The 18,402-nt window shown below is 34.2% G+C and overlaps 1 protein-coding gene across 3 annotated transcripts in view; it reads left to right on the forward strand.

Moving 5' to 3' along the window:
- col5a1 (collagen type V alpha 1 chain) overlaps window positions 1-18,402 on the forward strand; it is a 164,434-nt gene that overhangs the window by 16,470 nt on the left and 129,562 nt on the right. For 2 of the 3 annotated variants that reach the window (XM_088940533.1, XM_088940534.1), the window contains exon 2: window positions 15,982-16,149. In XM_088940533.1, coding sequence (XP_088796659.1) covers window positions 15,982-16,149 — 168 coding nt within the window. The remainder of the gene's footprint in view (window positions 1-15,981; window positions 16,150-18,402) is intronic. The other variant, XM_088940535.1, reaches the window with a different exon arrangement.

Raw genomic sequence — 18,402 nt, forward strand, 5'->3', positions numbered from 1 at the left:
AAATTGTCTTCAATTTTATATATATTATCATATCATATATTGCAGCTATAAAATAGAACACACTTAATAAAAGTAAATGACTGTTTTTGCACCACTACCCGCTCTGCTTTAAGTGGCACAAAATAATGGACAAACTGCAGAGATACATCTTAGACTGCATATATTTCATTTGAAAAGATCTACAGTATCTGTACTGTATGTACATCATATTCAAAATTATTTCTTCTACACCTATTCAATTCCACAGGCTTCTACAATAAACTGTAAAGTTTTTTTTCTTGAACAAAACTAACATGTTTTGCTGAAGTCTAAGAGAATTGGTGTTCTGGTGCTTTGGTTAGAAAAGCATTCTAAAAGGTTAAGTGTATTCAGAGGAAGGCCTTTGGTGTCCACACACTGGAGAATCCAGAGGAAGTTGAGGAAAATAATGCCTTCTGGCCTTATTAGTGTATGTCTCCAGAGTCTTGCTGTAAAGTAAGCATTAAAAACGGGACCCCAGATGCCTGAGTCAGTTTTTCCATTTTAGTCTTTGGGGGTAGACAGTGATTTATCAGTCTTCACAGCACAAGCCTGCTAAAGCTCATTCTACAGACAATGAAGTAAACCATATGGTATTCCCCCTGTTAAAATAATAAGCACAGAGCTGAGCAGATAAACAGGGACTGAGCTGCACAGGATATCTGTTTTTTTTTATTTTGTTCTGTGTGTCTGGACATGTGTCTGATAACTGTTTTGGAGCATTTTAGTTTGCCTGATTTGAATTTTGTTAGGGAAAAGTGGTTGAATAGGTTGGTATCTGATACTTTAAACAAGAGAATCACTGGAAAAAAAGTTAGAGTGTTAATTTGGAAAACTAAAAATGTTTTCTTCTTTTGAGGTTGGAAAAATAACAATCATTGCTCGGAAAGGCTTAAGTAGAAGAAAGATCTAAAATCATTAAAAGTGCACCAAAGTATGTTTACTGTGCATTCTTGAACTCTCTGGTTAGTTAAATTTGCTCTGATTAGCAGAACTAATTTTAGTTAGGAATTTTCTTCTTTAACTTGAAAGTTTGTAACCCCAACACCACTACTACCATTAATGCATTTCTCACTCTATACATGTCTTGCTCTTACTCTACATTGGTTTTGCAATAATTTCTGAAAATTGCTTTGGGTATGATTTGTTCAGACAGCTGCAAACACCATAAGCTTCAGTAGACCTAAATCATGAAATTACTAAATAACATCCAGTTTACCATTTCCAGTTTTTTGAGACAAAGGTTATCTTTCAGCTTTGGGTTTCATACTACAATAATTTTTACAGGCACAGCTTTTTGTAGCTTTAAATTAGTACAGTATATTGCCATACTGCTGTCTATATATTGGAGCCAATGGAAATAGAGTTGGTGTCTGGATATAAAGAATTATCTGCTTTGGAATTCTCACTAGGTTAAGGTGAGGGTCATGCAGAGTATTGTGCAGACAGTAGATCTCTCTTTTGACAGTTATTTTCAGCTTCAAAATTACTCCTGCTAGTAACTTGTAAAGATGCTACAGGAAAGTCTTCTCTGAAACTTCTACCTCTGGAAACAAGAAAGCTGCCAGGTACCCTTGTATGTACCATGGCATTTGTAAAAGGGGTTGCAGTAAGTGCATTATTGCAGACAGCCTTATTCCCTACAGGTAAAATGATAAGAAAGGAATGTGGTGATTTGGAATGACCAAGGCAAAAACTTTTTTTTAAAGATTGGACAAAGGGGCAATTTAAGCACACATTTGCAAAGAAGCAGCATGATATTCTTTAATTGCTAGATCATTGGTAGACATTTTCTTTCAACAGATGATCATCATTTTTAATGTAATCCTTTAGTGTAATAGGGCCAAAGTTGTAGTTTGGGGTAAAGGCTACATCACCTGTTCTCAGTATGATGTTTTTGCAAGTCTTACCGTAATTATCCAGAAAAATTTCAAAATTTCAAAATTTCAATTTTCAATTTGCTTTCAAAAAGTAACTGAACTACCATTTTTCCCTGATTCTGTCTCCTACATTAATTGTATGCCATGCTAAAGACATCTGGCTAGAGCCACAGTGAGTAAGAGGTTGCCAGAAACAAGTTCGTCTGAATGTCTGACTTAGCTTTTCAAAAACGAGTCAGGTATTTACTGTCCAGTTATTTGTTCACAGCAACACTTTGCTTAGCATAAATAATATGCTGCCTCTGTACGTACAGTACTGTATGTTAACAACAAACACTATTCACATCAAATTTGTATGGGAGCCTTTGTAATAGTTACTCTAAGAGAAAGGAATTTTTGGAAAAGGAATATAAGATAAATGCATGATGTTGACAGGATAAAGTGAAGAAAGGAGATATGAATCAAATTAATGGCTACATTATAAGGAAGTAACAGAGCTTATAGGTACTAAGCCTATTGCAAAAGAACATCATCCCCTTGGAAACAAGGTAGTGGCAGGAGACCCAGTCTTTCAGTGATGCAGTACTGTTCATAGTCTGGCAATTACTACTGTGAGGCTCTGAAAACTGAAACATTCTGAAAGATGATGATTGAAACAGAGCCTGCAGAGTGCAGCACATTGGTTCCATGATCTGGATCACAGAGACAGATGTCTGTCAGTTGCTAAGGTTGCTATGGAAGAGAAGGTGGAATTTATTGGGGCAGAATATAACCAGGCTCATTGGTACTGAGTCGCTTACACATGGTGACGTCACCCTCTTGGGGCCTAGATAGAGTTGAATACTTGCACAGCAAGAGCCCCGGCATTTTGACGTAGCTAAATTCTTCACTGTCTAGGGAATGTTTCTGTGTGGCTGTCAAGCCTGGGGCATTCGATAGGACTATGATTGAATCCCAGCAGGAGCAGAATTACACATGTTGCAGGTACTTACAAAACATTTGTAATTAAATAATAGTAAAGTCAGTTAGGTTTTTGACCTAAAACAAAACATTATTTTAATTCATCTTTTTTTCTGGTACATACACACGTTGAACTTGTTTTATGAAAAAGGAGTTTCAATAATTTAATGTGTCCTTCAGGGAGACAAACATTTTTATTTTTTTTCCAAACTAAGACATTTTTAAATTGCACTATTATATTAAATAAAAAAAAGATATTTAAAACTGGAAATTGCAGGGTGTTTTGAAAGAATGGTCACTGCTTGGACAGAGTAAATTAAGAGAATTTATATTTGTTAACACAGACAACTGCTCAATTTGTTACCTACAGTAATTGCTCTTTGTCCACAGTGCAGAGTTAAGTACAGTATGTGGTAAAGAAACAAAGCATGCTTTGAAAAAAAGACTAGCGTGATAATCTCAGCCTTTATAAACTCATAATTCTGTCACTTTGCCCCCTGCTGTTGAGGCCTGTTGAACCCCAAGACTTCTGAATTGATTAATTTGTCTTGGACGAGAGTGGCAGTCTTCTTGTTTTAGGTAGAATGGGCATCGGGCCAAAATGAGATTAAAGTCTAACCTCCGTGATCTTCCAGAAAGTCTGGTGTGAAAGTAGAATTCGTCGATAGGTTTTGTGCTTTATGAAATGATATATTCTGACAGGACATTCTAGCTTTTTTTACCTAAAGTTATTGTAAGTAAAAATTGAGCTGAGAAAAGGACTAGTGTTCTACTTCCAGGAGTGAGTTCTAAATCATAATTTAAAGGTACAGTAATTTTGAATCAATTTTCTCTGGATCATAATTTGCTTATTTTGTTCCTAGAAAGAAAATGACAGTCATTCTAAAAGAGGAAATAAAGGGAAACAAAAAGGAAAGTAACTTTATAATAAGACATTGAGAAGAGAACCATAAAGATTGTATTTGTGAAATAGAGACAATATATACAGTAAGTAAAAATGTACACATTTTGTTTCAATTCAGGAGATATTACAACAAAGGACTGCTTTCTTTTTTGTTAAACAACACTCACATTTTTATCATAATTAAATATGACATTTCCTTTTGTTCATCACTATATAAAATAACCATTATTTACCTTTGTGTTTGTAAGAAACCTGGTGCTTCAGAAGATTCTGAAATATAACAATACTTTCTTTAAACTTCTGTATATCCAAATGAGCTGTTAGGAATCTTTAAGGCATGTACAATCATGTTATATTGAAATGTTTCGATCATATTTGGTTAAAATAATTGCTGGATAATAAAGCAGTGTACAGTTTGTGGTTATTTAAGTAAACCACATTGTTATTTCGGCTAGATTCATTGTGTTTTTGATAGCCTGAAGCTACTAGTTTATGTAATATGATAAAAGCAAATAATCCCACCAAACACAAAATAGACTTCAAATCAAATCAAACAATATGTAGTTTTATATTAGAATAAAGGCATGATCATAACTGAATAATCCTTTTTACAGTTTTTACAAGTTTTGGCACTGTTTAAAATTAAACCAGTAAACTTTGCTTTGGTGTCCAGTGACCCTGTGGTTTCATGTCTTAGAGCTTGAAAGTTTCTTGTAACTGTGGAATAGAACTTGTAATTAAAACTTGGCACGTAAATGCAATAGACAAATATGCTTCAGTGCTAAGACTGCTGTATGTGGAGGTGCAGTGCTGGATCTTTAGCTGACAAAAATGGAAAAATGCAGTTCAATAGGAATAAAATATAACATATGTAGCTTAGGAGCACTGCTAAATATCTTTTTCAGAGCATTGGACTTCAAAATTTATCCATGGAACATATCTTGTTTTGATGTTTAGATGAAATGTTCTTAGTATCAAAATTAATGTTTGTGTAAAGCTAAGTACTTGAATCGTTGAATTTCTAAGACATGCTGAAAAAAGTTCACTTTTGCATTTATTAGTGCTACATTTGGCTTCAATATTTTTAATAAAATGTACTGCAATGTTTTTCATTTGGTGTTTTTTGTTCTTTTTAATACTTAAAGAAGATACAGTATCTGTACTCAGCTTTCATGCTTGGTTCTAATGAACTTTTCTTCTAATTACATTAATATTTAAAAATATTTCAATATTTTTCTTATTATTAAATATGTCCTTTGTAAAAAAAATCTAAACTTGTTGAAAGTAAAGTAAAGTTTCCTGCTTTTAGGAGGTACCATTAATAAACATTTTGGAAAAAACATTTAATTTGGGTTCTACTGTGTGTTTGTGTGTTCTCTATTCTGTGTTTAATACGCACTTCACTGCCAGCTCTTCTCTAAAAAATAAATTAACAACTAAATGGTTAACATCTAATATGAATATTTGGCTTTCAGATTCTCATATGAACTTTGGTGAGAAAAAATTACAAGTTAGCAGGTCAATCAATTGACCTTTGATTTGTTTAAAAAACTCCTGTGTTTTTTCCCCCAGCTGCAGTAATACACTCCTGGAAATGCTGTATACTAATAATTTTTGTCTGTCACAGAAATATCAGGATATTGACAAAGTGAACAGATGGCTGTGCTTCTGTCTTTTTAAAAATTAGTCACTTACTTTTGACAATTGGTGCAAGGCATTTCAAATGGCTTTTGCAGCTGATTTTTTCCAGCCACGTGCCTGACTTAGGGCTCTTGCCCTCCAAGTCCTAGAAATGCTAAAGAATAGCTGAACTGTTTTTTTATCCAACTGGCTTATTTTCTTTTGAAACTGTAAGCCCGGGAATTACTTAACAGGCCCCCACATTTCTCTTCCACTATAAGACTTGGCAGGTGTGAAGGAAATGCTACACCTTCTCTTTAAATAACATCATTAACCTGTCACACTACTTAATCATTAGCATGGTAGAACCCTGCAAAATCTCACTACTCTGAGTGAGACTGTCTTGTGATGTCTTGTTTGTATTTGCAAAATAGTCCAAAGAGAACTCTGAAACCATTCTACTATTTGAGAATCCTAAAGACAGAAATTATCTGATAAAGGACCATCCATCATGCATATATTTTAAGGTACAGTGTTTAAATGGAAGTGAAATGTTGATAAAGAGGCTCTTGAAAATACGCACAAACCTTGCTCTAGGCTGAACATTAAAAAAGATAACCATTTTAGAGACTTTTGAAGGATTCTTCAGCTGGAGTGAAGCTGAAACTGGGTAAAAGATGCTTATCTCATATTACTAATACAATAGTTTCCAGAGTGCTGCACTTTTCCGGTAGTTTTCTTGAGGCTGTCCTTGTAATCTTCCTAGTGTGAATTGTTTAGTGTTACGTTGGTTAAATAGCAACCAGCCATTCAGAAAATCATGCTGAAGGGATCTGTGATGAACAATTCATAAAACTAAATCCCAAGGAACAGCTTAACCTGAAAATTGGTAACTACAGAGTCTAAAACATTTAAATTATGTATGTGCCCGAAAGCTAACATTTCAAAGTAATGAATAAAGCCTTGCATGCCTTGTTTTTTGGAAACCACTATGCTTTTTCATTTACTTTTAGCATTTTTGTCAAAGTTTTTGTGTCTATAGCTCATGGTGTAATTTTAAAGATGTGTACTGTATATTATTAAAGATGTGAACTCAACCACACACTTAAAATCTTTCATTTGGTTTGTGTTTGGGTGTTTTCCAAAATGATGCATAGTTTTACAGGCACAGTTTTTATTTTCTCAGTGGAAAAAATGCAGACATAAATCTTTTAGTATCCAATCAGTAATTAGGTAGTGCTATGTAAAAAAACAAATAATTACAGTAGGTCCATGTCAGTGATAGTCAATGTTTGTCTTTTAATTTATGGATAGTCTGATTTCCTACCACATGCCCTGTTTGCACTTACTTAACATCCAGGCATTCCCACACTTTTTCATTGTAGTGCTACAGTACAGTATATACTGTACCAATGTTAAAGTTTGGTATCAGGATCACAGGTCAGGAGATGAGAATAATTGAGTTTATAAGAGAGTGTGTGATCAGTGGGGGGATTTAAGGGTGCAGATTGTCAGATATCATTGTTCCAGATCTATTAGAGGGTGGAAGGGGAGAAGGAGGAGGGGAAAAAAGAAATTTGATATTTTGGTAATTAATATACAGCTTTGTGGATTTTGCATTGTTCAAATCAATCTGATTCTGGATCTAAATCTTTTAATTTGACAGTCAAACAGAGAAAAGAATAACAGGGCTGAAACCGTGAGGAGAAAATAGCAAAATGTTGCCAATATACTGTGTCTGTTCTTAGAAACAACTTCCAACATGTCTAGATACTTTAAAAACATTATGTTCTTATTCATCTGTTTATATGTCTGACCTGACTGGAATTTTGTCAAGATGCTTTTATAGTAAAACTACACTAACCTCACCAATACAATCTGACACTACTGAAACCTGCTGAGATTTCTAGTTTGTAAAATACAATAAATATTGGTTAATGCCAATAGCTTAATTTGCAAACATTTATATTCATAATCTTGTATATCTAACTAAGAAGTCCTATTTATTTTGTCTTTAGAATATGTCCAGGATAACACTTTGATATTTATGTTTGATCTTTTCTTTAAAGAAGAGATTAAAAAATATCATGCCTAGGTTAAATTTCCCTCTACAAGATTTCTGTCTTTTTTTTCCAATGCATTTCTGCTAAATTATATTCACTCATTAAAACAAAACTGTAGGCTGCATTTTGTTTGGTGATTAGTGAAATCTGTTCACTTAATAGGCATACATATGATTCTATAAAAGTATACACATCAGGAACCTAAAAGACACTTTGTTCTTCAAATTTACCAGCAGATGAGTATTGAAATAGGATTGCATGCTTTCATTTTAGGAACTATTCCCCTCCTGCTGAACTTGCATTTCTTTGGAATTCTTCTGATGGTTCTAATAGCCCTATTCTCCCTTGGTAAATAGTTCTGACCTCAAATATGACTAACTGATAGCTTTACAGCTCAGCAGGGAAGGAAAGCACCTTGAGCAAGAGAGCGGATGCAATTTTTTTCTGCATGTATAGTTAATATATTCTCCTGCTGGGAGAGAAATAAATACAGTTTAGCAGAGTTGGAAAATGTAAGTAACTTACAAGAGTCTTGTTCACTGAGCCCCAGTGCTAATCAAAGAAAAAATCTGTTACTTTTTCCAATGAATAACATCAACATGGAGCTGTTCCTGTGAGCAACCAGAGAGAGAGAGATATTACGATTAGTGCAAAGTCATCAGAAAATAGTAGTGGTGGACTGAGTGCATGTTAATTAGGTTTGTAGGAAGACTTATTTAATAATGTTTTTCATTTAACATGGTGCACAGCGTGAGGTGAGAAATGTATTTTGTATTAGGTATTTTGTCTGCTTTTATTCCATATTAAAAGAAAGAAGGAAATTGAAAGAGGTCAGAGAAGCTTCTCAAATTGTGTTTACAGGAAACACAGATTAATGTCATGGACATCCCCCTGCTGCACAGTTCGTAGACACTGATTTCTCACACGATCACAGTCACAAACCTGTATTAATTTAGTATTGAGAAATCAATTACTCAGTCAATCACTGACCCTACCCATCAATCCACTGCTTATTCAATCAATTGGGATAATTAGTACAGTGAATGGATTCACACGGGACCCATGGATGTTCAACTGTTAGCTGTCCAAGTGAGCATTCCTATGAGTATTTCCTATTAAAGCTAGCCTTACAAGAAGTGTTTGATTTGTCTGCCCTGCTTTAAGAATGAATAATATCCCCCAAGAGCTGCTCTCTAGCTCTGCAGATTTTTAGTCTGCAGGATGCTATGCATTACACCAAAGGGAACTTCTTTCTGAGACTTACTTTAATGGTACTGGTAATAGTAAAGCCATCTTACCTCAGGGAGGCTGAAGTAGAGAAGAGATGATTTATTTCCATTTGTTTTTAGTTCTGAAGAAATGTAACAATTTTTATCCTAGAATGAAAACAAATCCTTTATTCTAAACTAAGAGTAAATTAATCTCTTGTGTAAACCTATGAAATATTTTTCTGACTTTTACTATAATCTTAAATTCCCTTTTCTCTCTTATTGCAGTGTGCTTTAATTTACTTATTTTGTTTCTTATGTTTTAGATTAATTTTAATAAAATGTCAAGTAAGAAAAAAACTCATACAATGGGGGTCAGTTCTTAAATGTTAATAATTCTAAAAACATTAAATATGAGAATACACAGGGTGCATTATTATGTAATATTACTACATTCCGCATACATGTCTATTACTTATACAGTATGTAATGCAGTTTTGTGTAATAATACACAAAACAGCAACATACTACACTGATAGGAGGGGCCATATTACAATAGTTTAATTAGATTTCTTGTAGACATATTGCAATTTAATAAATCTTCAATATCCCAGCTTCTTTAAGGGGATAATTGTTGTTTTAAAGAACAGTTAGTAGCTGATCAATTAATAGCACAATTCTGTACCAGTGATCTGGGATAAAGTATAAGGGATAAGGGAACAGTGATCTAATGAATAAGCATATGCCAAACAGAACTTGTGATCCTGGCTGGTCACATTTTTTAGGATTGACCTTATTGAGTGATATCACACAATTACACCTTGAATGTCATTGTATTGATATCGAAAAACACAATGTAGTCCAATTGCAGTTAATTTAATACCACTCTGTGTTGATGGATTGGGGGTACACATAATTTTTGTAAACTTGTCTGTGATATCTGTACAGTTGTTGGGCACGGTAAAGTTTTCAGTGATGTTACATCTCATTTTTTAGATTAGATTAGAGAAAGAGTTTGGTCAACTGAATAGGTTGCAGACCTCATGTACAGTAGTTCTTGTCTCAAAGGAATATGCAAATACTTTTACACTCTGAAATTTACTTAAAGTAAACATGTTCCAATATTTATGGTTACTTGAAATCACTGAGTTGAACACAAAAAACCTTTGTTTTTCTAATTTAATTTAAATTTAATTTTTCTAATTTGAATTTATGCCTTGTTTGACTGTAAAGCAAAAATAACAAGCTTGACTCTGCTGTCCCAATACAATTGGAAAGCACTGTAGCTGTGTCTGGGTATACTACTGTATAAACAAATATTTTATTCTGAAGTTGCCCAGCAGTGTTGTTGAAGTTAATTCGATCAGATCTTTCAGGAAGTAGTGGTATGAGATCCTTGGATGAATGGTAATCAAATGACAAAGTAGAACCAAATGTTTTTCAGTTTCTTACATTTCAGTAATTTGGTCAAACCCTGATTTAGGTAGAGAAAATACATGTTTCTAATAATAAGCTTTAATGGGGTAGAAACTCCTGCTTGAGCACAATGACAATTCGTCTATAAAGTCAGGGCTGTTGGAATCCCCTTAAATGAAAGATGTGCCAGGGAGCTGCTTCAAGGACATAGAAGGGGGTAGATGGGGGTTGAGAAAACAACCTTCTGGCCTTAGCTTTCTATTGAGTGGAAATAACAGCTAAGATCACTTAGAGAAGGACAAACCCTTGTGTTTTTGAGCATGGGAACACAGTAACTCATAAAGACTTGGCACCTCCATTGGCATCTATTTAGAATTGCTTCTGGCAGATAGATTGCTGTGTAAACAGATTTCAACTTGTGGTAGTAAAATGGAACATGGCTGGAAGATGTGCGTGCTGGCTTGGTTTCCACTTGTGGGACAGTGTGGCCGTGAGGTAACTGGGTTTTGCCTTCCTGGAGATAGTCTTAGGTCTCCACAAGACTAGCTTTAATTTGGCAATCTTAAGGTTTCTCTGTCAAGTCCAAGGCAGCTATAATACTGTCTTGGACTGGCACTGAAAGAGCAGAAGTCATTAAAATTATGTATAAATTACTTTCAATTGGACAAAATGAACAATGGCCTGATAAATTAACAAAGATTGTTCAAACAGTATTCTATCCAAAAAATGATATAAATACAATGCTGAGCTTCAGATTATCAGAATATTTTAAATGCAATTTGTAATATAAAAATATTTTTAAAACATTTCTATAGAAATAGCCTGCCTTTTAAAGTGAATTATTGCCCCTCCAGATCAAACTGTAGTATATTAACTATATACTGTAGTGACCAATTTAGGATTTGTTAGTAGTATGGTGTTAAAATGTGAGTGCACTTATATTTTTATTTTCATTTGCACGTTCCTAGGTTTTTTCAATACTTTTTGTAAACCTTGTGTCTTTCATTTGAAAAAATCTCTTTTAATGCCCGCTATGAATTATAGGACGCATTGAAACCTTTATGATTCAGGTCCAGTAACCAGCTCTTGTAGTAAGCTGCAGAGGTTTAAATCTTTCGGTTCTTCTGTTCTCTGGTTAAGCTTTTAAGGAAAAAATGTTTGGAATCACAGCAGAAAGAAGATTGTTTTTTTCTACCATGATGGGTTTCAGAGTGTTTGTACTTGTTAGGCTTTTTACATGCAGTTCAGCAGAGCAATGAAGTTTACAAGAAGAGTAGAATTAAGTAAACAAGGTAGTTATACAATTTAGCAGTGAGATGGGTTTTACAGCACATTGGCTGAGAGAGGGACTGAGGAACAGGCTGGGATTTGGGACAAGAGATTCTTGGACAGAGTAAAGGAAAACCTAACCATCTGTCCTGTTTGTTGTGGTTGTAGTAAAATTAAATGATGTTTTAAATGAAGCTGACTTTTAGCATTATTTCTCTTTTCCAAAACACTGCTTTGTGTAATTGCTACTTTTTTCTTCTCCTTTTTTAAAATAAATATATATTTTAAAAACATGGAGCAGTTCATGGAAAGTGTTTTAAAAGAAACTAATGTAGTTTCAATCCATTTAAATGCAATGTTGGCTTGCGGTAAAATTGCCCCTGCAGGTTAACATGGGTATCTTTAAAAGAATTAGCCCCATTCACAAGTGCTTGAGTCTTACCTCATGATTTTCAAAGAGGCAAAGCATAAAACACACAAACTAAAATAAAGTTTAAACCAGCTGGAGGATATTTTCTAATTTTAATTACAATAGCTTTCCCACATTTTGGAGATACTGTAATATTTCATTATATCCATGTTTATTATTTAATAAGCAAATTTACTATGGTGTCACCCAAACTGGCTAGGTTTAACAGTCACAAAAACAAAGTAAATGGGAGGCTTTCTGAAAATATTTTATGTTTTTTTTACTTGTATTCAAAGTTGTGGCATTATCAAAAGTAAATAATAATAAGCAGGTTCACCACCTTTAAATGTTTGAAAGGATCTGGGCTATTAGGATCTGGCAGAGTGATAAACTGTATACTGTGTGAAAGGGGATAAATTACACATGAACTATTTTAAAAATTGTAAACTTTTCCTTGATTTGACTGATGGTTTTGGTGTGATTTGGTGAGATCCATGCCTTCCTTTCTTTACATTTTTTACTTGTTTTGAATACCTAGTATTCAAAAAGTGGAAATACTAGATTTTGTTCTGCATGGGAAGCTACAGTACAATAAATGGGTGGCTTCTTAGTTGTCTTTTACTCTCCAATGATTCAATGAATGATGGAAGTTTAAAAAAGTTTTTTTTGAATGCATGGTTACATTTCTCATGAATAGCTGAAGGAGGACTATTGTCTAAAACTGTCCCGAAAAAAATGTTTTAATCATTTAAACAAAGTTTGCAACACAAAACTTTGTATCTATCTATTATTAGAAAGATTAATAACAATTTGCTTAATTTTATTAACATGAAAACAATCGCTAACATTAGAAAGCTAAATCATCCAAAAAAGCTTCAAATTGTTCAGGAATATTTAGTCATAGTAACTGTGGAAAGCATTTTGGTCACACTAATGCTCTTTAGAATGGTATATCCATACTTTGACAACTGAAACATTCTGGGTTATGGTTATTTTTCCATAACTTCCGAAATTACTGTTATAAGTTGGAATGGTCTGCTCTTTCTGTTCATTAGCTTTCTTGTACAATAGCTTATTATGTTGAGCACAAGATGTGATTTTCTTTCTTTTATATGACAAGAATCATCTTCATTTGTTGTAAATGGGAGGAGGCAGCACAGTCACTTGTAAGCCTTAGCACAGCTGTGTCTTACATCCAGTGGTTAATAACTAAGCAATTCTTTTGAGAAAAAAAATAGATTATGTTCAACACTGAGTTCTTAGAGGCAATTGATGGATGTTTTCCTAAGAAGCAGTTACCACAGGCTAATGAATACAAGTGCAGGGATCTTGCATATTAAGCATTCTTTCCACTTTCTCAATAACCACATAATTGCTGTAAATCTCCTGCGGTGAAATGAATTTATGGTTATCTATACTAAAGATCAAAAGTCTGGAAGCACCAAAGCAGGGCAGTCTCTGCCCTGGATTTTGCATATGTAATTCTTCACAACATGATATGGTGATAAGGATGTAATTTTGATAAAGTATAATGGCATTCCAGTATGTTATGGCTTTCTAGGACATCCACAGAGCTAATTCTGGGGTGCCTAATTAATCATCATAGTGCATTTTTACACTACACTTTTGTTTTCAACCCAGCTAATTCTCCAATAGTTTCTAAAGTGTGTTTTTCCTAAAATGTAAGAAGGGAATCAAATCAAATATTTAACTGCTGTTGAGGTGCAATTGAGCAGAATATTAACTTACTTTTTCATGTCAAGAAGCTGGTTCTTGTCAAATATATTCTATAATGTGTTTGGAAAGATGACTCATTCTTTGTCCATGACATTGTGTTCCAAACATGTATTTCTTATGAAAAAAGAAATGAATGTTCTAAATTGTCTCCTGGATTAAGTCTAGTTGTTTATATACATCATAGGACATTTTTATAATTGTTATTAGATAATAATTGAAGCATCGTACTGTGTAGAGCAGGGGTGCTCAACCTCTTTTAAAGTAAGATCTACTTTTTCATTTGCCAGTCCAGCACGATCTACCAGTGTGAATTTGAAGCTCTGATATTGGAAAAATAGACTGTGAGCACATCAGTAAAATAATGATACCCATCACTAAAATGACAGCAAATAAAAGCAAGTGACTCATGCTACAGTGAACAAGTAATGTTCCCCATTTAAGAAAAAAAGAATATCCTACCATATTGTGAGCATTGGCACTGAGAAGCTTACTTGAGAACACTTGTAAATTTTTTTAACGTGTTGACACTGCTTATCATGTAGATGACAGTTTTATTTTTTCCCTGCAGCTTGACATTCAGCAGTTCAGTCAAGTCTGTGAGGAATGCTAATTCCAGAAGCCACTGGTCATCCTCTAATTGGGCATATTTACCATGTTTAGAAGCTTGAGAAGCTCTTTAATTTCAGGCAACAGCTGTCTGAACCTCAACAAAAATGTTTGTTTTTGAAATCTCCAAACAGCAAGTCAGCAGCTTCGGCAAACGCTTTCTTTATTACTTCTTGATCACTGAATGACTTTTTTTGTTTAGCCAGGACATGGTTCACTCGAAAATGAAAAAAAAAACTTTGTTTAAAATAGGGCTATATTTTTGTTTTTTCATTTTTTGCTAATATGGAAGAGAAGTAGCAACCCTGCAACTGTTTAAAAGTTTAAAAAACCGTTTAAAAAACTAGAGAGTTTAAATTGATTCTTTGATTTGAAAAAGTAATAAAGACTCAGTTCTTTGTAGGCATGTGTCGAGTGTCGATTATCCCCTCCGTTCTCTTTCTTAAAAACCAAAATATGGTCACCCTAGTGTAGAGTGTTCTAAAAAATGACTAAAAACACTTTCCATGGGGCTTTGTGATGTATTTTATAATTTGATAGATTGCCCATATCCTAATTTAAAGCTATTGTTGGACTACCTTAAGTGTGTATACCTTTAATTGGTTCCAGATTTAAATTAGTGTACTTTTAACTACTTTCAGATTAATCTTATTGGGGGTCTGCAAAAGATTTTCCAAACTGTCTGAAGTGCGACTTGATATAACATGAGAGCAATCAGAAACCCCCTACTGCTTAAATCTTGAAGGAGAAATGTGAAAGGAATCCACTAGCATTGCAAGATTTTTTTTAGCTGGCTCATCTTTGTGTGTGGTCTGTTCCTGATAGACTATGCTATTAGTCACCAGATATATTTTACCTGCTTTTGTGAGTCATTATGGTTGTTCTTCAAAGGTGTGAGATGGCTGAAATCATTTTGTAACTTTTTATAGTAGTTTATAAAAAAGACTGTTCAAATAAGCTCCAGAATGATAAATAAAATGCAGTGTAATTGGCTTACTAAGATAGGTTGCTTTTTACCGAACAGATGGTGGTTTGAAAACAGCTAATTGTCTTAGGTCTTAAACCAAAATTAGGAAATTTCTTCTTCTACTGTATATAAAGACCTTCAGAAACCCTGAGCTGTGTTATAACATGAATATGTAATTTGCAAACCTTAAATGCACGGCTTGTGCACTTCAGAAAGACAGCTGTACTGGTTAATTCTATGATAAGGCAGGCCTGTTCTTGTTATTACTTAACAGAGTCCCTCATAATGTAGGGTGGTATAAAATTGTTTCCCATTAATTCCTGAAGGTAGTGTTGAAAACATTGAAGTTCAGAAGAATATTTCATCTTAGAAAGAGGGACAAATTAAAGATCTGCCTGAGAGTATGATATAGTAACCAAAGTTGAAAACTTTTGTGTTTAGCTCACAGAGGCTGGCCTTCTGCTTGTAACCAACAATGAGAGAACCAACTATACTTAAGAGAATATGGGTATTCAGATTGCAGGAAAAGCAGGTTAGAATTATATTGCCTCAGAGCTCCCAGGACCTGAGCCCTTGACTTAGGCCTTGTGTGGAGTTTTCATATTCTCCCTGTGTTTCTGTGGAGCTATCTAGAACCCCACCCCCCAGGTCCGAAGGATGTGCAAATAAACCTTTATTGGATGTTCTAAATTGTGTCCAGGGATTAATCCAATCTGAGGAAGACAGCTAGTCTGCTCTCTTCCTTACATCATCACGAACCTTAGCCTTATCCTGAGTGCCTGTTTGCAGGGTATTGGACCACAATCAATTCTTTCTTGACAAGGTTTAAAATCTGTTGCTTGCTGCCAGCAATAAATGTTATGTATAAGTGCTGTTTACTCAAAGGTGCAAAAACTAACATTCTCTTTTTTTGTCTCCCAACAGCAGATCCTGCAGATCTCTTGAAGATTTTAGATTTTCACAGTTTACCAGAAGGGGTAACGAAAACAACAGGCCTCTGTGCACACAGAAAATCCTCGAAAGGACCAGATGTTGCTTATAGAGTATCCAAAGAAGCCCAGCTTAGCGCCCCAACAAAGCAACTATACCCTGGTAAGCAAAGTAATGTCTATCTCCAAAAACAACTATGTTCTTGGTAGTACAATAAACTGGTTTGTCACAAAAAATCTTTTTCACATTTAGAGGTAAACCATTAGCCACTGGCAAACAATATTGCAGAGTAAATAATACTAAAACATTTTATTTTAAGGCTATTTAAGGCTCCTTTAAGGGTTACATATAGGTCACACTGAACCATAGAAAAAGTTAGCAATAATTCTAATTGCCTTCTTCATTGAAAATGTATTTATGAAACCATGTCCCTTTTTCACAAAGCATTGGGTACAAATGGTACATTACTTTAAAAAGGCACAATTGGCATGAAAGGCTTTCAAATTGTTTCAAAGTTCCATTGTTCCTGTATGTTTTCAGTTCAGTCATGATATGCTTAAAAAGCAACTTTGAAAAGAGCATATTACTGAGTATATTGTTTCACATAATGCCGAGGATACAATTATTTTTCCTAGTAACAATAACATTCCTGTTCCTAATAACTCTCTTCCACACAAGTTTAAAAAACTGGCAGTATAAAGCAATATTAAGTTTTGAAATAATGTCATATTACACAAACCTTGAATTCTCTTCTATACTGGGTCCCTTGGTGTATAGCAGAGATGTGCTGTACAAAGTGAATGTGTTTAAAGATGAGCATAGCTGTGTTTAAAAATTGCAGGCTGCATCCCACCAGCAAGGTAATGGATACATTAAATTTGTGTAGCTTGGGCTGATTTGTTGTTTCAGGATAGGAAAGGAATCACATTTTTAATATAAAAATGTTGGGTACTGTATTTTCCAGGGTCAGGAAATCATACAGTAGGTATGATACAGTGTGAATCTGACACAGCAACAGATAAAAAACACCTAGTGGGAGTAATAAAATATGGAGTAATTGAAGAAACAAGCAGATAGTGTTTTCCATTTTTCTCAAAAATGCACTAATGTTAAAAGAAACACCAGTACACTATTTTAACTGGAGAGCACATGATGTGTGACCTGTCTGACCTCTAACATTATTGGTCTTTCAGTTACATTTTATTTTTTCCTAATACACAGAGTGGTAGCTTGTCAATAAACATTAATTAACAGTCAACAGTCCTGGTTCATAACATGATTCATAACATATTTATATTAATTGTAAATTTAAATATATACATTTAATTTAGACACAAAGCAAAATATTATGATAATAAATTACAATATTTTGCCAAAAAGTTATTTTATTTTGCACAGGTAATACTTAAGAGTTCACAAACAGATTTTGTATATTTAAGGAAGACTCTTTTTCAACATTCAACCCTATTTACAAAACCCTGCATTGTTATTTAAAGTTCATTTTAAAATGAACTACAGTTATACTGAAATGACACTGACGTAACTTTCTCTGCTTAGCTAATGTTCTGCTCATTCCTTAACCAAAATTGTGAAAGCAAACTGCCAGATCTCTGAGGTAGGAAAATTCAGTCATCTTAGCTTAGTATGTTGTCTTCAGCCATTGGTTGACCTGCAGTGGAAAAAAGACTCTTTCTTTTCCGTAATCTTTCCCGCATCAACGTCTTCATTTGCAAAGTAATAAAGTACTGCATAAACATTTGGAAAAACCATGTGTGAAGAGCTTGAAGTAGATAGGACAGTATTGTAATTCCTTATTCTCGGTACTTCTTAGATCAATCAATACTTTGACAAGCCTGAACAAATCACTACCTCCTATTTTGTAATATACTGCAAGCAGTGATTAGAAAGTTACCCTGAATATGTTGTCAATAAAGGTCTTTCTCCTTCTATCAGGAAAGCTTGGGAAGTGTGTGCATGATGCCTCATAAATGTTATTTCATCAGAGACATGTCTGTACCACTGTTTATGTTTTATGGAAAAACAACATTTTTAAAACATGAAAAAACAGGATAAAATATAGAAGAAAGCAATATTGTAGATGAAAGCAATATATAGTGGGTATAGAAAGTCACCACCACCTTTCAAAATGTTTACCTTTTGTTGCCCTGAAGCCCAAAAATCAGACTTTTTCCAGTTGTATTTACAAATTGTACCTTTCAACATCCAAGTGAAAAAAGAAAGCAACATTTCTGAAAAAAAAAAGTAGAATAACTGGGTTGGATAAGAGAATACCTCCCCCACTTGGTGGAAGCACCTTTTGCTTGAATTACAGCCTTGAGTCTGTTTGGATTAATCTCTACCAACTTTGCACACCTAGAGGGAGGAATATGTGCCCATCCCTCCTTACAGAATTGT

This window comes from Atractosteus spatula, chromosome 23, assembly GCF_055471065.1.
Source record: "Atractosteus spatula isolate fAtrSpa1 chromosome 23, fAtrSpa1.hap1, whole genome shotgun sequence".
In the NCBI taxonomy this organism is placed as follows: domain Eukaryota; kingdom Metazoa; phylum Chordata; class Actinopteri; order Semionotiformes; family Lepisosteidae; genus Atractosteus; species Atractosteus spatula.